The sequence below is a fragment of the Scleropages formosus genome, chromosome 6 (assembly GCF_900964775.1).
Source record: "Scleropages formosus chromosome 6, fSclFor1.1, whole genome shotgun sequence".
Taxonomy (NCBI): Eukaryota; Metazoa; Chordata; class Actinopteri; order Osteoglossiformes; family Osteoglossidae; genus Scleropages; species Scleropages formosus.
The window spans coordinates 31,887,027-31,908,313 of NC_041811.1; the positions used below are offsets into that span (position 1 = coordinate 31,887,027).

Consider the following 21,287-nt stretch of genomic DNA (forward strand, 5'->3'; position numbering starts at 1 on the left):
CAGAAGCCCATTAGAAGGGGTGTTTTTGAGCGAAAGTTTGCGCTGCGGGGCATTGCGATTGTGTCGCCTGACTGACTGACTGACTGCTGACAGATACGGACAAACTGCGGGTTCTGAAGCGCACGACCAACCAACTCAACAGGAGGCGAACAGACAAAGGAACGACGCCGCGAACCGAGGAGAAGCGGATAAACGACCGCATCGTTTTTCGCACGCGAACTCATTTCGCAGACAAAATTAGTTTTTTTTTTTTTTTTCTTTTAAATTTTTTTTCTTTTTTTTTTTTTTAAATATGCAGTGAATAGCGAGGCTCACTTCCTGTGGCGATCGCAGAGGTGGCGGAAGTACGTCAGCTGTCTCTACTGTGGGGCTTTTTCACCGCACCGAGTGACTTCAATTTCAGACGCAGGGAAAACGGACGAGATCGGACTAAAAAGCTGCATTTTCTTTTTCTTTAAACAAAGAGGCACTTATCGAAAGATTCGTAGGGAAAGGAAGCGGGAAAGAAGCGACCCACCCCAGGAGCGGCCGGATCGCCCAGGACGGAGACGGAGACGGAGAATGGATGTATAAAGTACCGCAGGCCTGGGAATATCCGATGGTGTCTTTTCCTTTGAAATGGATGTGGCTTGAACGCGGGGGGTGGGGATGTTATGAATCTTTTTCGCAGCCGAACACAGTGAATTTTTGAAAACATCACGATCCGGCGGATTGAGGGATCCGCGATATATGATCGCACCCCCGTTCAAAACTGTCTTAAGTGTTAGCGCAACTCGGAAAAGGAGAGAAAGCGGCTGACTCTGTGGTGAAACTTGTGAATATCACTAGCTAAGCTAGCCGTCGGCGGCGGATTGTTGTTTTATGTGCGGAATCGGAGCGTTTGTAGGCATATTTTGTGCACGCCGATGTTTTCTTTTTATCATTTTTAAATGATATTTCCTACGCGGCGGTCGGGTCATGGATAGAGTGGTGGACACGACGAGGTAACGATGTGATTTATTATTGTGTTTTCTGCTGTATGCAGCAGCTCTTCCTCCCTCCGTTCGTTCGTTCGTCTCCGATCAAGTAAAGTTGCAGCGCGAGCGAAACGTTTACATTTTCCCTAGATCCGTGTAACTGTTCCGCGGTGGGTTTTTTTTTCTTTTTCTTTTTTTTTTTTTTTTTCTTTTTCTAGAAACTCGCAGACCGAACCCCGGACAAAGGCAAGCCAAGCGCCGTGTCGTGAGGAGGAATACCGAGGAGCGCCGCTCGGGTTCGGATCGTTCGCCGCCGGCGTCGCGAGCTCCGCGGAAATGTTCGCTCGCGAGGTCCGATAGGCTCCCATTCAAGGTCATTCTCCGAATCGGAGCGCTCCGGTTTCGCGTGGAAATTCGCGGATCCGCCTGTTTCGCGATTCCCCCCCCCTCCACCACCACCTCTCCCCTCCTTCGTTGGCGTTTCAACCGTCGATTCCGCCAGGGAGGGGTTGCGATCCATCGTAAGAGCGCCGCCGTCGCTCGTTCCCCCTGCGGCGCCCTTCCAACATGGATGGGAAGCTGAAGAGCCGGCGCTCGCGCTCCCAGCGGGACCGAGTCCGCAGACGGGAGCTGGCGGGCAGGAGCGACCGCAGCCCCTCGTCGGGCTCCGAGCGAGAGCGGAGCCCCGGCAGGAGCCGCGCGTCGCAGGACCGACAGAAATGCGGCGTGACAGCCGGCGGTCGGGCTTCGCGCCCCCCGCGCCGGAAGAGACGCGGCTCGTGCTCCCAGGAAGAGGACATCATCGACGGCTTTGCTATAACGAGCTTCGTGAGCCTCGATTCACTGGAGGTAAGACGGCGGGAAGGTGTGTGAGTGTCTGTCTGTGTGTGTGTCTGTGTGTATACGCGCTACTCTGCCCCCCCCCCCCGACCAAGGAATCTTTGTCGGGACGCTACATCGCCCCCCCGATCGTGTCCGCCGCGAGCCTCGGCGCGAGCTCTTTGTGCCCCGTTACGTAACGGCGGTGCGCGCAGAGGAGCGGCCGCCCTCTCGGAGCTCTGGCCCGTTACTGTGACTGACAATCGGACACACGAGCGGATATCGAGCGCGATATTGATCGCCGGGGCCGATAATGGGCGCGCGGATGAGCCGTGGCACGAGGCGGCTGCGGGTTCGAGCGCCGGGGCTCCTGCTTGGGCAGCACCTCCTCTTCATTGGGGGTCCCAGGACACGGGCCGTAGTAGTGGCGGGACACCTCACCTGGGGACATGTCCTGTGCCCGATCCTAACAGGACACGATGATGAGGGAGCAGCAGGTGCGCATTGGTTCAGATCCCACTCCCGGTGCAGTACCCTGGAGCAAGGTACTTACCCTGAATTCCTCCAGTAAAAATACACTTCTCTGTAAATGAGTAAATAATTCGTCAGAGGCTGTGTGTCCACACTCAGAAATATGTAAATACAGGAGGCCATTATGCCACGTGACCAAATTATTAATAATTGTGGTTCTGACCTCCCACTATCTCCTTCCATGACTCATTCATGTTCTACCCCTTTTACATGTACAAACATGTCGCCCAGATCCAATTTTGTTACGTTCACAAAGCCGGCTGTAATACCACGGTAAGGGCAGTGGTAAATAACGGGGCAGGAAGCCAAACTTATGTGTTTTTTTTTTTTTTTTTTACCTGCCATTGTCCCGTTTCCCAACCTGTAAATGTTGGGTAATAATAAAGGGTAACGCGTTTCGCAGGCTGCCGCGTTCAGTTTGTGTCCTGGATTGTCCTGTCGGATAGTTTACACTGTTATGCGTTTTTTTTTTTTTATTTTTGTGTGTTTGTTTAAAGAAGAGAGAAAAAAAAAAAGGGCGGGGGGCCCAGGCCTTTAGATGCCCTAAGTGGAGTTTCGGTTCGGTTGCAGCAATACAGCTGTGCCTGGTTCTTCTTTCTGGGAATTTACACCCCCAGTGGCTCCCCCAGCCTTGTCTGACTTTTTTTTTTTTTTTTTTTTTGACAGGTTTTTAAGGTATGCCTGCAAAAAATTGTCAGACGATGCATATTTCCAGGGTTCGCTGTTTATGGGGGGGGGGGTGCAGTGGCGTGTCAGAATTTGTCATGTGCTGCTGCTGCACGTTGTCAGGAAAGGAGCAAATCAAACAGAGCCGCCACTTCTGCCCATGTCCCAGTTTGTTTATTTTCCCGGAACATCTTTGACGATATCAAAATGTGTGTTTGGCCTGCTGGATGTTTTGGTTACTTGTGTGGATCGTAACCGTCTAACAAAGATCTCCGTGGAAGACGCGGACAGGAAAGGCTCGTCTTAAACGCGCCGTTGAGCAAGACGTGTAAATAGTGACGGCGTGGATATATTGGCGTATCGTGTCATCTACCTTCAGAGGTTGCTGGGGTTTAAAAAAAAAAAAAAAAACATCGACGTGTTATTTACCTTTCTCTTAGGGTCTCTTAGCTGCTGGAGTGACAAATAAACCATATTAATGACACCGTATGCAGGGTCACACACCAGAGGGCCCAGCTGCACTCCGTCAAGTGCGTAAGGTTCTCCGCCTCGCCTAGGATGACGGGCGATGGCCGTCTTCGTTCCGTCGCCGACCGCCGTTCTGGTTCTCCTGCCCCGCACGAACCCGGATCGCGTGCGTGAATGAACACGCCTCCTCTCGGCTTCCAGGCCCTCGGTTTTGTGCCGTGTCAAAGGCCGCCGAGGCGTTGAGATTAATTAGCTCTCTGTTAATGGCCCGGAGCTTCGGATCCGCCGCTGCCGCATCCCGGAAGGTGCTGCACCCTGGGGAGCGTGTGTGTGTGGGGGGGGCTGGGGGCGATGACACACATCGGAGGAAAGGGATGATTTCCTAGTAATGCGAGGCACGGAGGGTGCACCCCCCTAACCTCCTGCGAAACCGTGATGCGTTCTCACTTTGCGTGAAGCGACGGCTGTGGGCTGCGACGCCTCGAGCCGCCTGTCATCAGCCAGGCTTTTGCAGACCTTAATAATAATATTATTAACTGTTGAAGCATCATTTGGTCCCTTCCACTGCTGTCTGCCCCCCCCCCCCCATAACCGGATCTCATGACAGAACCATAAACTTTAAAAATTTTTGGTTAAATGTACAGCATTTCGGAACAAACGTACACACCAGCATCGGTGATTCCTGTTCCTGACGTTCGGTCAAAGAAAAAATCTCTGCTGCACAGCTGTCAACAGTTTTTCTTTCTCTGATGAAACTCGTAAGGAGGGATATATGCGCTCGGTAACGGGAAGACCCTACGCTGCTGTCTGTAGCGTCAGACCGCCCCCCCCCCGACGGCTTTATTAATGTTTCTGTGATTTTGAAGCGGAGGAAACGTATCGCTTAGCGAGAACAAGGAGCAGATTGCAGAAGCTCATTTGAAGACTGGCGGAGTGCCTTCGGCCACTAAAAGGCTGTTCGACGAAGTTAAAAGCCGACGCTTGTTTTGCGCTGCCTTGGAGGTGGGTGCTGGGATCGGTTTTGGGGGGGGTGGGTGTAGGATGCACAGCGGAGTGTTTGTGTGTCGGTGTCCGGAGGGTAACGGGACACACTGCTGACACGCTGCTGACGCACTGCCGCCCCTCCTGGTTATTGCTCCCAATAAATAAATAAAAAAGTAATCTTTAACGTTGCTCTCCGGTTACCCATCTCCTCCTCCTCCGGAGCGCTTGACTCACGGCAGTGACCCGCAGGGCGGTTTCTCGACAAAACGTGCCTCAAAAATGTCCCACGTGCAGGTGTGGAGGCCGCAGTCGTCGGGGAGTTCGCTTTCTGGAGGGCTGACATTTTCATTTAAAAAAAAAAAAAAAAATCTTTGCATTTTCTTTCCTTCCCAGGTGTCACATGATGTAGAATCTCACATTCTTCCATGTCCCCCGGAAACCCGATTTTAGTTTTACATCCTTGTGAACGTGGGCAGTGTGCATAAGAAGCGGTTTGTTTAACCTAGTGGGACTGCAGTGTATTTGGAGTAAACCGGTCAGCTTTGCCTTTTTCTTTTTTTTTTTTTTTCCCTTTCTCCCCCCTCCCTCCCCTTCTCTGCCCACGTTCCGGACCTCGGTACGTATTCTGCGAAACTAAGGCCTTTCCTGCGTGTGTGTAAGTGTGCGTGTTTGTTGGCTTTCCCTATCTACATCTGGGCCGGCCAAGCCAGCAGTTAGAGGAAGCATGTTGTTTTTGCAAAGCACGGAGTTTAAGTCTGATTTATTGGGTGCTAATTCCACCCTATTTACCCATTCAACCACATTTTTCCCCCTCTGCTCTTAATCATCGCTCCTGAATAATATAGCCTTTGGCACAGGGCCCTGTTTACTGAAACGCAGGATGAATTACGCCCTGATTGGCAGCACGGCTTTGAAAGACTCTCGGCGCAGATTATGAGACATAAGGAGCTTGAACTGTATGCCGTTGAGCGGGTAACAAGGGCCGGCGTGCATTTTCTTTACGCGTTGTTACCCCCGTTGCTCTTTACCGTATTAATTTTTGTGGGATTTTTTTCCTCCGAAGCGACTCACAAGTTTCAGTTTGTACAGCAGGGTAATTTTTACCGGAGCAGTTCGGGCGAGTGCCTCGGTGAAGGGTGCTGCGGCCGCGGGTGGGGATTTGAACCCGGGACGTTCGGATGCGGAGGCAGCTTTTTTTTTTTTCTTTTTTAACCGCTATGCTACCGGCTTGCACCCGTGCCTTCCGGAACCTTCTCGAGGCCTCAGCGCGGCTGGGATCGCGTTGGAGGTCAAATCGGAGCCCAAGCAGGTCTTTTGCATGTTCGCGCCTCCCGCGGAGAGCCGCATGTTCATGCGAAGCGGTGTGGAAATCGCCCGGCGGTCAAACGGGTCGCATCAAGCAAGACCCTTGGAAAGGGTTCGATTGATTAAAGGTGACGCCTCGCTCAAAACGCTGAGCTCTGCGTGTTCCCTTTTCCCCCGTTGCCGATCGAAGCCTTGCGTTACCACGCCAGCGCACCGTCATGCCGTTAAACAAATGCGTAAAAGAACCGTAGCGCGTTTTGGTCCGAATAATCCGTCGCACATATAGCTGATTTGTTAAAGCGCTTAAGAATCGCTAACAGCCCAGCTTCTGTTGAGGTTCTCAGAGACTGGTTTGAACCAGTATTTTAAAGCACTCTTTGTCTTGTGGACTTTTAAGGAGTCTCTCCTAGAACAGAAAGTTATTTTATCTAAAAGACTTCTCCAGTAAAAGTGTTTTGTGGAGCACGTGTGTGTGTGTGTGTGTGTGTTGGGGGGGGTCTTGGTACTGAATGACACAAGTGTTGAGCTGTGGTCTTTGTTTGCTGCTCTTGAAGGCAGAATTTTTCTCTTTGATTTTGGTCTGATGATAGAATAGACGTTATATCGCTTTAAGCAAAAATGTCTTAGTGCCTCTGTCCTTAGATGGACGTTACTGTGTTTGCGTAGTAAATGCCATTGTACACTTCTTCTTTATTCTCGATACATCTCAACTGTCTCACTGTAATGGCCACAAATCCTGTTCTCCAGATTTCAGATGTGGAACCTTTAGATCTTGACAACCATCATCTTCAGTCCTGATCCCCGGTGCTGGTCGTCTTCCCTGATCAGTGCTCTGCAAGAAGCCAAAGGGGGGGTCGTAGTTCCGTTCAAGATTGTCTTCGGATAAATGAAACCAAATAAGAACTTACCTTGCGGGTTCAACCTGTCCTGCTTGTATTGGGTGTCTCGCAGCCTTCCGGTCTTCCACAATCCCACCGAACGGTCACGACTCGGGTATTCTTTGGCATATGTGGTATGATGACATCGCAATCGGTGATTCAGCACGTTGACTGTGACGGGGGGGAGGTTCCTGAAAGGTTCCTCTGCAGATGTCTCATTCGCTAGGTGGGCGTAAGGGGGTGATGATGGGACGTGTCGACAAAAGGTCGACTTTCCGTCACCAGCACGCTTCGGTGGCCATCTAGTTTAAACGAATCCATTCTCTCTGCCTTCGACATGCATCACCGGCCATCTGGTTTAAACCTGCAACGTGGTCTCTGCAGCGGACGTGCCTCACCGGCCATCTGGTTCGAACCAATCCATCCTCTACTGAAATGCATCGCCGGCCATCTGGTTCGAACCAATCCGTCCTCTTTGATATCGACACACCTCACTAGCCCGCTTGTTCGACTCGCCGTACCGTTGGACGTAACGATTATATCGTTTTTAATTTCCCTCGGAATCAGATGTAGAGATTTCAGACGCTTTAATTGTACCGTGTGAACGTGAGTAATTCGAGTCAGCTAAACGTGTCCAAAAGATTAATTTGTCGCAAGGTAGCGAGGAACAGCTCTATTCCGAAGCAGTCGGAGATGTGTTCTTGAATACAGGAGGAGAATCCTGGGTGCCTGGGAGGTCTTTTCTACCTGTGGAGAAGAGATGTTTGTACCGCTTGTGTGGGTTTCACTCTTGCGCCTTCATCTTGACAAGGCCGCTTTGCTGTACGCCTCAGCAAAAATACTGACCCATCACTTTTTAACGCAGTTGGGGCTTTAAAGCTGTTTGTAACTCTCCCCCCATAACTGTCAGTTCACCTCTACCACATGTTCCAGTCAAGACAGCGTTGATCCACACATCACTAGGTTTATTTACAAGCTGAGTGCTGTAAAAATCTCAGCTGTAGCTACGATAAATAAAATAGTCAGTGTGGGCAAGCAGACAGATCGTTACTACATTTTAGGAAATATTTAAAGCTATTGTAACTGATTGTTAAAAATTAATGACTTGATCATTTGCAACTTGATGAGCCGGTGTACTTTTAATTAGGTGTAAATTTCAAATCTCAGTGCTCCGTCTTCGTATTTTGAAAAGCATGTATACTTTTAAAAGCAAATGTGTGTTTTTGGATCTATTTGCATTTTCTAGATTTTGGGAAACTTGCCGTATTATGCAGTCTGCATCAGAAGGGTTCATGCGTGATACCAGATTTTTTTTTTTTGGGGGGTGGAATGGAGAGAGATTGCAGTGATTTGTGTGTGGAGGGAGCTGGACACCAACAGGGTGAGGGAAATCACCTGACCTCACCCTGGTAATGTCGCCGTCAGCCTGTCTGATTGCGGTGGGGCGTCTCCTAGAGAGGTGTACCATACTGTTGTCACGAAAGGAAGTACATCAATTCTAAACAAAACTTCATTGTCTGTTGCCGTATTTTGCTGCAATTCTTGCATAAGCGGAGGCGTTTTTCTCTTTTTGCTGCTAAAAGGGGACAGTGGCAGTAGGTGGTTGGGGTTCGAGTGCTCCTGGCCGCCGCCCCGGCCCCCCAGCTAATCCCTCTGCTCCGAGGCAGGACTCCGCCTTTGCTTCGTGTCAAGATGAGCGGTCCTGTCGTCCGGCTTCCTGCGCTCCCGTCGCGCGCTCGGATCTCGTGTCGAGCCCCGGCCGCTCTCGTGCCGAAATGCGGGCGTCCGCGGGCGGGCCTGTGAAATCACAGCGACGGTCAGAAGTGCGGCTCGCCCCTCACGTGCCTCCAGCCGTAAAGCTGCGCTCAGAGGCTCGAATTCCACAGCGGTTCTTTATTTTTAGATTTTTGTTTTTCGGAGGACTTCTGCGTTCTCCTCTTTTTTGGCTAGGCTGAAGAGCCCTCTCCAGATATGTGCGAAACTGTAGAGGTCTGTCCGAAGGAATAGCGACCCTGTACGCGCGGTTATGCCGGAGAGCGTGTACCGAGGCGTTCCTGGTGGACGGGCTGTCACAAAGACTCCAGGCGACATCGCTGCAATAGGCGAAGGACACCTGATCTCATCATGGACGTTTTTATGGGTGTGTTCAATACAAATTCCAGGTGATGCTCCTGTGTGCAGGTCTGGTTGGCGCCACTTGCCACGAGGCAGGAACTGTGATCGTACTCTCTGACTCGATTCCAGGTAGCAGTTCGGAGAGCTCTCTGCCTACGAAGGACCTCGCTTTATGATGCTGCTTTTTGTTTTTACAGCCAAGGCGGATGATGTCCGTTGCTGTCTGCCGTGTCCTTTGGGAGGGAGCTGTTTGTCGTCAGATTCTGTTGTCCGCGTGCGGCTGTTAAGTGGTTACGCGGCAGGTTCGCCGGCGTCTGGCACCGCGGAAGCCAGGCCCATCTGCCGCACGTGTCCGGGTCTCGCGATGATGTCACCGATGACCTTTATTTCCCTGGGGTGTGGTGCAAAGGTCAGTAGGAGGTCAGCATCTGGCTCTCTGGAGGATGGTCTGGAGCAGAGGAACAGAAGTATCATGTCATGCATGGATTTTTGTGCCCGTGTGCCTTCATGGGTCACGAATGATTGGATCAGAAAAAAGCACAATGCTAAAACTGCAGGGTTCGAAGTGAATTAAGGCGGCGAGAGGGTGGGAAGCATGTGATAATGAGGGCAGGAGGACCGGATCAATGACCTTCTTTGTTATGGGTGTATCCTTCTAGGGGGTAACTCGGTCGATTTCGGTGTCCTAGGTGCGCTTGCCAAACGGAGGCTTGCGGTCCTGGCCAGTTGGCCGCATGCAGAGGCTGATCTGGTGTCCAGATGCCTCTTCGAGGCCGTGGGTTTTCCAAAGCCGCAGCTAAGAGCGGGATCTCCACCTAAGATTTGGCTGCTCCGAGTAATGGGGGTGGGGGGAAGTCCCACACATTGAAAAGTCAGGCTTCTCAAATAACCGCGGTCGTTGTTGGCAAGGATGTCTCGACGCTGTGCGCGCCCCCCCCCCTTCCCCTTTCGAGTTGTTTTGTCACTGACGTGGAACCAGAGCTGGATTTCCAGCTCCCCTACACTTCCTAACCAGGAAAAACTCAAGATTCCTTCCAACATTTCAAATGATCTGCTGTGGCTGTGGGTCTGCTATCCAAGACCTCTAATTGAGCGCCCGCTTTTTAATTCTCATTTATATATGTGGATTGCTTGCTAAAGCAAATTAGGTTAAGTACCCCATGAGATCGGAACATGCAATTTTTGGTTGCAGTCATTTTTTTAAAGGCTTTGTGGCCTTATGCCCTCAGCTGAGCCCACTGTCAGTTTCTTAGCCACGTTCTCTGCTCCCGGTGTACCATAATGCATTGCACCGAAGGAACATCTACAGGACAAGGCCAGGCTTTATAAACCACGTGCGTCACACGACGAGTCCAGCCAGGTGAACCGGGAGGAGAGGAGCGGACTCGAGGAAAGGGCTCTGCTGCGCGACCGTCGGTGTCATCCAAACAACGCGGTAACGGGGTAAAGTAGAACTTGGCTCTGATGGTGTTTTCCTACTGGGGTGCGCACAGTGACAGGGAGTCTGTGAGCAGGTCGTGTGTACTCCCTGTCTTTTTGCCATCCCGTCCTGTGGGTCTGCTGCGTGCGCTGACGCCGAGCGGAACCTGCAGCGCCCGTCCTTGCGAGGATCCTTTTCCGTGCGCTCAAAGTCCGAACGCGGAGGAAATTTAACCCTTCCTCCCTCTGCGCCGAGCTTTTCGGAGTTCCGCGCTCGAGATCGCCTCGCGTTCGCGTGTCCCTTCGGTCGCGGTCTTCGTGCGAGCTGCTGTAAGGATGTTAAAATGTGCTTCTCGGTTGCAGGTGTGACATCAGACCTAAATGTCGGAGGACTAATGGAGCGGTGCCGGGAAGGTGCTCGTCCCGCAATCCCTCCGCAGGGCGAGGCGGCTCATTCTCATCTGCCCAGGGAGTGTTTTCATCTCGCGAAAGGGTGCCTGTAATTTGATTTAATACCTTGTTTTGTTTTGGCCTCTCCAAGGATGCGTGAGGGCATCTTTTTGTCATTTCACTTGAATTGGAATGGAAAAAAAAATCCCAGCTTCGAAACCTGGTTATTCACCCCCCACCACCACCCTTTTTTTGTCTGTTACACTAAACTTGACAGCTTAATTAGTTCCTTATATAATTAGTGATGTAGCGCTTGGCCTGTGGTTACCAGCGAGTTGAGTAAACCAGTGTGTTTAAAATCTTTTCTTTTTTATTCTCCCTTTTGCCAAATGAGGTGTGAAAGCAATTTCTTCCCTTCTGAAATGGGTGTTGGTATTTGTTTTTAAGCGCCCTTTCATCTAGAAGTCATAACTGCTCCGCAGCATTGCCCGATTACGGTCCCACCCACCCCGTAACGTGCCTTCTCCAACACACGACTGAGAAGTTTTACTGCCACGTCCTTTAAAATACTGCCCTATGGTAAGGTGAGGTTGTAGAACGTGCCTTTGTCCTCTCGGGTGGCTTTCGCCGCACGGGAAGAGGGACGGACAGCGTATCGTTCGCTCTGCGAGTTACCATCTGACACGTGGATGTTTCACCCCATCCTTTCCTCCGTTTTCCGCTTCTACGCCGTCTGGGTGACATCAGAAGGCGCCGATGCCACGCGGCGATGCCGTACGTCTACTCGAATGGTTCACCTTGCAACCTGAAACCCTTCCCGTCGCTGAAATTATGTAGCGACGCTCCTGCTGTCACGTCGACTCCATTCCGACCGGCACATCTTTTCCGTGAAACCCAAATCCCCATCCCTCCGCTTTCTGTCGACTCTTTCGTACTCGCGGGTTCCCTGCGCACCGCCCCGCAGCTGGTGGAACGCCTTTGCTTGGGTGGAACTAGATCTAGTCAATGAAGGGGGATCTAAGCATTACAGGTGGTGCCCTGTAGAGGAATGAATGTGCTAAAGGTGGGCCGGGCTTCATCTCTAGCGTTTAGAGGTAGACCACATCCTCTGTCATTTCGTGTGGAGGCGGGTTGTCAGGCGAGGACTCTGAGTTTTGCAGCTGCTTGCCAGAGGGCCGCGTTTATTATGCGACTCGTCGGTTCTTTGCTCGGCACTCGAACCCGAGCTGGAGGAGCGGGCTGAGAGGCCACGTGGTTACATGACGCATGCTCGAGATGCTCCATTATTTAACTCCTCCTGCACCGAGTTCGTCTGTCCCACGCGTCCCGCGTGCGTCTCTTTTCAGAAAGAATCCCAGCGGTTGTCGCTGCCAGACACACGTTGACCATCGTGATCCTAGCGACTTAAGCGTGGTAAACGTTTACCTCGTAGCACCACCCCCGCTGCACTTTTAATGCAGTCGGCCAGGGTTTCCGACCTTTTTTCGCCAAGGGTCACAATCGTTGCCGTGAACGGGTTTGAGGGCCCTGTGCGTACAGATCAGTGGCGTGCTCACATTTAAATGTCTACATTTAAAATGATTTTATCATACAAGTGTATCACACCAACAGGAGAGATCTAGATGCAGAGGAGATTTGAGTACAGTAGATTTCTCATAATGCTGTGTAAACTAGTAAACATTACAGTGGCAAAGTGCATAAAGTACAAAACACAATTCAACAATTAATTACAGTAACAACTTCACAAAGACAGATGAGCATATGATCATCATTATTATTTATGATAGCCGTGGATTTTGGGTGCATTTCTTGGCAAACTATTGTAGAAGCTGGACAGAGAGGAACTGGCTAACAGGTCAGTGCAATGTGCCTTAGTCTGTTTCAATAAGATTATTTTACTAAACTGCTTTTTTTTTTATCTCCTTTTTCAGGACACATCAACTCTGCTAAAATTGTTGTGTAATTGTTTTGATTTCTTGGTGGTTTTTTTCAACTGGGAGGAGACGCTCCGGGGGGGGGGGGAATCATAGCTGTACCCGGAGTTTACTTTTTACTACAGATACCTTGTTTTCGCAAAAGTGGCTTTGAAATTCGTCAAATGTAGATGTGTGTTTTGTGTCATAATGTCCTTCAGCGATTATATTCTGTGAGAACAGAAAGCGTTTCACTGAATGACAAATGGGGGCGAAAAAAGGAGATAACGGGTTCCTTGGTCTCAGCAGAAATATTTCACATTCGTCAAATTCGTCTCGTTTCCAGCGTTCAGGGTGGGATAAATACTAACGTTCAGAAAGGCTAACTGCTGCCGCTGAGGACGACTGAGCCGCCGTTCCGTCGCCGACCCTCGGGTGGGTGCGTTAACCGTCTTACCACGTGACCCAACACAATTTGCAGTACTTCTGCTAGGTATAGTACAATTGAATAATTTACAATGCTCTCACAGGCTGCATCACTTGAAAGGGTGGGCTGGACGCCCCCGATGCGTACGATTTGGAGATGGACACCCCTGCTGGGTGGATGGGAGGACCGGCCCCCGTCACCAGGCAGCAGGCTTCTTGAAGACGCTCCAAAGGGTGTTTCCGTAGAGGAAACGGAACGGCTAGGGTGGGTTTGGAGGGGGGAGCGATAATGGATAAAAAAGAACGAGCCGATTTTCCGTCAAACTACCATGAATGCTTTCTCTGTAATCCCTACAGGAAAGGGGCCTTTTTCCCCCGTATTGGATTTTTGAACGGGTAATTACTGTACGGTAGGCTGTTCATCATAGCATTAAAGATTTATTGCGCTCGTAATTGGACCGAGCAGCTACGGCGTCCCCCTTTAACTGCAGGCCGTGGAGCGAACTGACAGCTGTCAACGTGATTGAGGTGGCATCTATGGCGATACGAAAAGGTTAATGGAAGCCCTAATGAAGTGGCGCGCGCTAATTGGCTCGTCGGCACCCTTTCGCCGTTTCCCCACCTCGCTCCGCAACTGTCGTGTTTTTTGTCCGCGGAATGCGGGAGGCCCGCGAGGGTAGGTCCCCGCGTTTCTCGTGCCGCGGGCCGATACGCGCGGGGCTCCGGCCCCTCGGGCTGCGCGTCGCTCGTTTAGTTCGCGCGGGGGATTTGCTTCGTTTCTGAATCCCGAATCCAGACTTGCATCCTGTTGCAGTCATTTTGTCTCGTTGTGCAGCGGTCCTTATTGCTTTCTGGAAATGAGTCAAATCTAATCCTCCTCCCTTCCCGTGTGGTTACCGGAAGCGGCAGAGTGGAGAATTGCTGAAGGGTCAGCCAGCGTTCAGGCCCAGCCAGGGGGGACTTCGGCGAGCGTTTCCTCTGGGGACCGGAGCCTTGGCCTTGGCTAGTCTGCATTCGGCTCTGGCACAAGTTGAACCCCGCTGATCTATAGGACCGTGGATCTGGGGGTTTAGTTAAGTCGATTCCCAGGTTGCCCAGGATACGACCGCAGTGCCTTTAAGATATTGCTGCAGAGCTTATTATAAAACAAGCTGCTGTTCTAACCCCTCAGTATTCAGTCTCCTGTGTCCTGTCCCACCCATAAGTTACATCCTCTCTACTACTCAAAATCTTCAGCTTTCCTGCAGCCAGTCATGTGGAAATGTTTGCTGAACGCTGAAAACCCCTCTAATGCTGCTGGTGACTTGGCTGGAATCTTCTCAGCTGTTTTTTTTTTTTTTTTTGCTACATCTCTCTGGGTCCAAATAGTGCTGAGCTGCATCCAAGGTGTGTTCTTGCATCTCCCTGAAGCACTGGGATTTGATTGGGCCTTTACCTGTTGTTCCAGTGTGTCGGATCAATGCTGTCGTACTGCGGTGGAAAGGCATTTTTGGATTCGTTTATTTAGCAGATGCTTTTCTCCAAAGCGACGTCCGATGAACTCTATGTAATAGTGTTATCAGCTCACGCCCCTTATTCACCGTGGTGACTTACACTGCTAGATACGCTACTTACACTGGGTCACTCATCCATACATAAGTGGAACGCATTCACTCTGTCACTCTCTCTCTCACACACACACACACACACACACACACACTATGGGTGAACCTGAACAACATGTCTTTGGACTGTGGGAGGAAACCAGAGCACCCCGAGGAAACCCATGCAGACACGGGGAGAGCATGCAAAATCCACACAGGCTGGGTGAGCATCGAACCCATGTCCTCTCACACCACCCAAGCATTGTGAGGCAGCAGTGCTACTCGCCGTGCCACTAGATTAATGTTTTTCATGTCTGTGATGAGCACCGATGTCCCGCGTAAGCACGGGGGAGAACATGCAGACTCCACACAGAGTGGGCATCGAACCCATGTCCTCTCGCACCACCCAGGCAATCCTACTTTTTTTTGGGGACGCACCCTTCCCCTGCTGTGGCTCTGCAGTCAGGGCCCCACCTTGGCTGTCTGGCACGGCCGCCGCAGCCCCGGGACTCCAGACTGCGGTCTTTGTCCGACACGGGTCCTGCAATTGTAGCTGGGGGAGGTCCAGCTGGCTCTTTTACAGCCCAATGAAGCGCGAGCTGTGGAGCAGCGCGGGGGCGGGTGGCACAACAGCCCTCCTTAGAGGCCCTCAAAGAGCCTTTGAGGGAACCGTTTTATTGCAGAGATGGCCTTAGCCACCAGCAGACTTCTCTCCTTTTAATGCTCTAAGTGCTTTTGTCCGCAGCGCATTTAGAACGAGATCGGGAGCGATGTTGTGACATTTAACTTCACGTTCTTTGTCGTATTCGGTCGTCGACGCTGGAGAGAAACTTGTAGCTACCAGCTTGGAGTCAAATGCATCGAAGTGGAGCTCGCGATTTCCCATCTGGGTAACCAGTCGTCAGAGGACACGGTCAGTTGTTCGCTCTTTGGCTGCGGGTGCGTGACGGTGCAGCTCGTGCGTTCGCTGCAACCGAACGCTCGCGGCTCTGGGTTTCGATTCCAAAGCTCCTGGATCCTTTTCATAAAACGTCATGTCTCGGTCGCCTTATTTCTGTGAAAGGAGATGTCCGTGCAGAGATTTTATACGCTGCATAAGCGCTGGTACCAGCTCAAACTGTACATATTTCAGGTCTTTGTGTAAAACGAATGTTGTATGAACTTGAACGTCGGAGCCCACTTTGCACCAAATTCAGAAAATGCTCTTGTCGCCACGTCGTCTTGGATCATTGCCATCTGTTCCCAGTTCCAAACAGGAAAAAAGACAAATTTTCGCTGGAATTTCTTCAGGTGACACGTTGCGCCCTCTTGGTGCTTGGCAATTCCAATGGCTGGAGCTGCAGGGAAGGCGGAAAGTGACACGGGGCGCAACGTGCCATCGGAACAGATCAGATGACATCAGTTTCTTTTATAGAAAACACACATGGAAAATTGTATTTGATATTAATAGCTTTTTAATTTCCTGTGTGGCACAGAACGCCGTTTTGTTGGTATTGTAGACCACAATGGGCCAGGCCCTTTGAGTTCTTTCATACAGGAAGCATCTTTCGCCATGGAGTTCGCTGTCAAAACGGAGACCAAGTTCACGTGCTGCTGCTCATGAGATCGTTCCACCTTTTGTATTTCTTAAGCTTGATCATCTCCATATCGAACGTGGAGCGTTTGCGTTCGGAATGCGTCCCGGCAGCAGGCGGCGGCCCCTTTCCGCTCGCGTTCCGATTTCACGATATCGGAACGTACAGGGAAGTATTAAAGCACAGGTGACGCTATTTCCGTGACCGAGCGGCAAGAACGATCTGTGACTGAAGACCGAGGGATTGTTTTGCATCTCACCCGCGCCTCCGTAAGGTGAGAGCAGCGTGACCGTAAATGGTAACGCAAATTTTCTGCGTCTCCCAATTTCTACCAGCGATTCTTCGGTATTTTTTGCACCAGTCATAGTTTAAGTGGCGTATTGCGTAACCAGGAAACTGCGGGAGGAAAGTTTAGATGTTGCGGAACGTCGGTGAAATCTGAACCTGTAAAATAGCACCTATACGAAATCAAAAGTTTAAACGACGACGTGGTATGTTTTGAAGGGCAACGGTGGCGGTATTTGCATAAAAAGACGCGCTTTGCTACATATTACGTGTCTCGAATGCAGTAGATGCATATGTTCGCAGCACGACCGACAAACCGCATACGCGCCGAGATATGGAGCGGAGTATTGGGGGATGTACTGGAGTACGGACACGTGAACCGGAAAGTAAAGAGGGAGGTACCAAAGTATGACCCATCGGTTCTGTTTAAATGTGAAATCCTTTGACTCGGGCTCCGTTGAATCGAAGATTTACTGTAACGTCTGCACTTTTACTCATTACATAGGTGGTGGAATAAACTGAAAGTGAAAGTGGCCCGATGCTGAGGAATGCGGTACGTGTTTGTCGTGCGTTGATTGACGCTGATGTTAAATGGGAGGTTGGGCGCCACTCCCCCACTTACTATGCAGTACACTTCATGTTTTTTTTTTTCCCCCCCCAGTTGCATCCCATCCAGGGCGTACCCTGCCTCATGCCCCAGTCAGCCTTGCAGACTGTTTCCAGGATAGACTGTGGACCACCGCATCCCAGATTTGGACAAGAACTTGATGAAAATGTAATATATGCATGAAGGTCTTACTTTTTGGTTCATCACATTTTCAGTTTTTTTTTTTTTTTTTTTTTTTTTTAAATGTATTGAGGGAGTCTCAGTTTAATAAAAGTTTTATCAGTTCTCACGTTGCCGTTACATTTACTTTGATCAAGTTATGAACAGGCTTGTCCTAGTTGTGTTTATAAGTTGAGGACCCTCTTATTAAACAGGTCTGTTGCTTCGTTCAAAAAGAAAAATGCAGCATAGTTGTGCCTTTTTGAGTTGGCAGCGCTTAGGCCTCATGGCTCTTGGTTTGTATTTGGGTTTGAATCCAACTGATTTTGTGTGGAGTTTGCGTGTTCTTGGCATGTTTGTATGGGGTTCCTCCAGGTGCTCTGGTTTCCTTCCACAGTCAAAAGATGTATTTCAGGTGAGTTGGGTAGTGTAGTTCATGTAGAATGTACAAAGGAATGGATGCGATTTCACTGAGATGGACTGGCATCCCATCCAGGGTGTACCCTGCTTCATGCCCCATATTTCCAGTATAGGCTCTGGACTGCCATGGCTCTGCATTACATGCATGATGTGGTCATTCATTGGCTGTGGCTCGATGGATGAAATCTTGTCGTCGTCGTCGTTCGCTTGTCTTTCGAGAGATTGTACTCCAAGTCCTAGAGCGTGGTACCTGGATGCTTCGATCGGAATACAAATGAGGGCATAATAGCCCATGGTCTTGGTGTGGTGTTACGTTGTTTTTGACTTTCTCTCGTCATTTGAAGCCATTCTTGTTTCCACCGAGCCGCACTCTATTGCATCAGCGCGGCCGTGAAGTTCGTAGGCACTTCTAGTTAACTGCCTCGTGCTCCTCGGAGGAAATGAGCGGACGGGAGGAGGGAGGCGAGTTTGTTACTGGTGGAGGAACAGGGCATATTTGAAACCCCAGCAACGGCCGGTGAAACGGCTCGCTGAACACGTAGCTGGGAAAACGGGTGAAATTGTGGGTCGGACAAGCAACTTCGGATAAACGGCGTCTTCTGAGCAGGCTGCGTGACGCGGCGGTGAACCGGTGGCGTCTGTGCGGACCGCAGGGCGACGGCGTTCGTCACAAATAATGGCTCGGCCAACATCGATGGGGCAAGGGTGGGCGGACGCACCCGCGCTCCTTGCTGTTGCCGGGCTGCGGAGCCGCGCCCGGCGAGCCCTGCGCAGCAATGACGCGGCAGCGCGATGCGGGGGGCTCCGCAGGTGGGGGAACAGCCGGAGAAGCACCCTCTGGGAATGGCTGCGAGGTCTCGGAGCAAAACCAAACACTGAGCTGCTGCGGTGTACCGGAGTATCAAGTGTGAAGCGTGTGTGGGTCACGCAGGCTGGGTAACGGGAAGTGAGGATGTTGGTAATGTTCTTGCACACACTTGGGGGATTGTCACCTGCAGCGGACCGACCGTACACCACTCCGAGAGCACATAGGTGTAATAGCGTGGGCAAATGGGCCCACATCTTACGCACGCACGCTTGCTGAAACCGCTTGTCCCGGGCTGGGTCGCGGCGAGCCGGATCCCAACCCAGCAACACGGGGTGCAAGGCTGGAGGAGGAGGGGACGCACCCAGGATGGGATAGCAGTTCATCGCAAGGCACTCCAAGTGGGATTCGAACCCTAGACCCACCAGGGAGCAGGACCTGGCCAAACCTGCTGTGCCGCTGTGCCCCCCCCCCCCCACATCTTTCCCCTCTGCCCAAAAAAATATCCGCTTGGCTTGGTTCCGAGTTCTGCCGGTTGCTTCCTCTCTGCCTGGATTTGTGTGGAACTTGAGCCTCTTTCCTGTCTACCCCATAAAAAGTGCTGTTTTTGACCTTTAATGGAAAAAAAACTCCCCTCAACATAGTGTGTTTGCTTCACGCAAGCTTTTCTTCCAGAATCTTAGCTGATGGAATACTAGATCACCTGCTAGGTCTTGAACCTGCAACCGTTTGGTCAGAAGCCAGCTCTTTTAGCAATCATCTCGCAGTCATTGTTATGCGGGGTGTTTACGTTTTTGTTCGTAATGCAGGAAGTGCTGGGCTGATGAGGGAAAATCAGCATGTGACCAGGGGGTCACGGGGTCAGATCCCACACAGCCTAACTTGCTCTGGAAGCCATAGGCAGATGTTTATCGTGCATCTGGAAATATCCAGCTGTTGGAGTGGGTGGACAGTGCGCCGATATGACCTCGATCGACCCCTTGCGACTGAAGTGCCTCCTCGACTGATAGATGCTGGGTTTGGCTCTGGCGTGCGTCTTTGGTGGAGCCCGTACATCTGGGAGAGGAGTCCCGAAGGAAGCATGCGAGTCACGTCCGCCCGACTCCTTAAACACCCCGTGGAAGAGGAGAGCGGCGCAGGAAGAAAGACGGGCTCTGGCGTATGTAATAGGATGCCGTTCCCACCCCGTTCTGAGCCGATAAAGACGCTCCGCTGGCCCCTCGCGCCTCGGCCGGCCCGCCCTCTCGCTGTCTGGGGTTGTCGTGCGCCAGAGGTAATGGTACCATCGCGGGGGTGGATGTCTTCATATTGGATTACTGTGGCGAGGGCCTCCCCCCCCCGGTTTTTTTTAATTTTATTTTATTTTATTTTTATAGTCTGCTTCCGCCTCGAAGAGGGCTTAGGCTCACTGGAGCCGAGCGCCTTTCTCCTCTCCCTTCCGGGAGCTTCTGTAGGCAGCCGCTTCATGTGAAATAGCTTTTTAAAATAAACCTCCTCCCCACTGAAGAGCTGCACTCCTTCTAACGTGGGTTCTTTCCAATGCGTACAAATAATCATTTGAGTTTTGATGCGGTTTTCAACCCTTTTTATTTTTTGTATCGTGACAACTTGGGCCTCGATCATCGTAATGGAGGTGACTTTTGTCTCCTATCTGACCGCCTTCTGCAGTGGAAATGTCGTCATTGAGGTTTTAATGGCAGGGAGCGAGCGGTCGATGTCTTCAGGTGACCTCGCGGTAATGGGACCTAGTCTTTCCAAGGACGCCCTTCCGAACGTGGACGTCGCTCGGATCCGGCACGATGTTTCCTGCGTCCCAAGAGGGGTTGTGCCGGGACGCTGGAGTGCTCCTCGAGCTTCGCCTGCTTGCTTAGTGGGCCTTCGCAGCTTTCCTTGCACCGCGTCCTCTGGATTTGTCACAGAGGGGTGGTATGGAATACGGGCACCCCGGCAGTGCGTCCTCCGAAGACGTCTGCTGGCGAAAGGGGCGTTTCAGCGGACGGGTGGAGCAGAAGTGACCCCTGAACAGCCCTCAATCTTTTTTTTTTTTTTAAGTCTGGTTGAGGTTCTCATTGCTGCTCTTCCACAATTGGACTCTCTGGTAGAAATCACAATGTATGGAAGATTGGCGTTAAATCTGCTGAGGCAGCATATAGCGTAGCGGTTACGTCTGCCTTCTTGGTTCATGGTTCGAATACAGTCTCCAGCTGTAGGACACTTGAGCAAGGCACTTACCCTAAATTGCTCCAGTGAAATTACCTGGCTATATAACTAAGTAAATTGACATTGTAATTCACTTTGGATAAAAGCGTCGGCATCATTAACTGTAAATCACGTATCTGTTCAATACTATAATCTCACAAATGTAATGTAGAGTGTGTGAACCGAGTGTTAGTCAGTGTGGTGTCTTTGATGGGGTCCTGCTGGGGTCTCGAACTCACTAAGTGGTGATAGGTAGGCTCAAAATACAGGTAACGGCCCATCGACGCTGCCTCCCCCAAACAGGAAGTGACATCATCAGTCAGTTGGTCAGTTGTGGGAAATTTCCAGTGGTGGCTGTAGCCTCGCGCTATATTTCCGTTTATTTAGCTGCTGATTTCCTCCAAGGTGAATCACAGTGTTAATGTACCTATAATTTCCCCATTTGTACAGCTGCATAAGTACTTTTCTCAAGGGTACTACAGCTGGAAGTTGCATTCGAACCTGCAACCTTCAGATCCAAAGGTAGCAGCTCTAACCGCTACTGTACCAGCTGTCCTACCATGTTCGGTGAAACTTTTTGGATGAATGAGGGCACTTAAAGCAGGAGGAAATATGACCTTTATTAAAGGGTTCGTTCAGTATATATTGTATGCAGATTGTGCTGCTGCAGAGAACACGATATTTGTAAAGTCTTAAATTAATCCCTTTAGGTGATTAATCTTTTTAGCTAATATGTTTCTCCGAGGACAGGTGCACTTTTTTTTTTGGGTGTTCTCCTACTAGGA

At 50.9% G+C, this 21,287-nt stretch overlaps 1 protein-coding gene across 4 annotated transcripts in view; it reads left to right on the forward strand.

Annotated features, from left to right (window-relative positions):
* Nucleotides 1–309: 309 nt before the first annotated feature.
* Nucleotides 310–21,287, forward strand: part of LOC108933130 (autism susceptibility gene 2 protein-like) — an 83,266-nt gene continuing 62,288 nt past the window's right edge. For 3 of the 4 annotated variants that reach the window (XM_029253100.1, XM_029253098.1, XM_029253099.1), the window contains exon 1: nt 310–1,805. In XM_029253100.1, coding sequence (XP_029108933.1) covers nt 1,524–1,805 — 282 coding nt within the window. In that variant the 5' untranslated portion in view covers nt 310–1,523. The remainder of the gene's footprint in view (nt 1,806–21,287) is intronic. The other variant, XM_029253097.1, reaches the window with a different exon arrangement.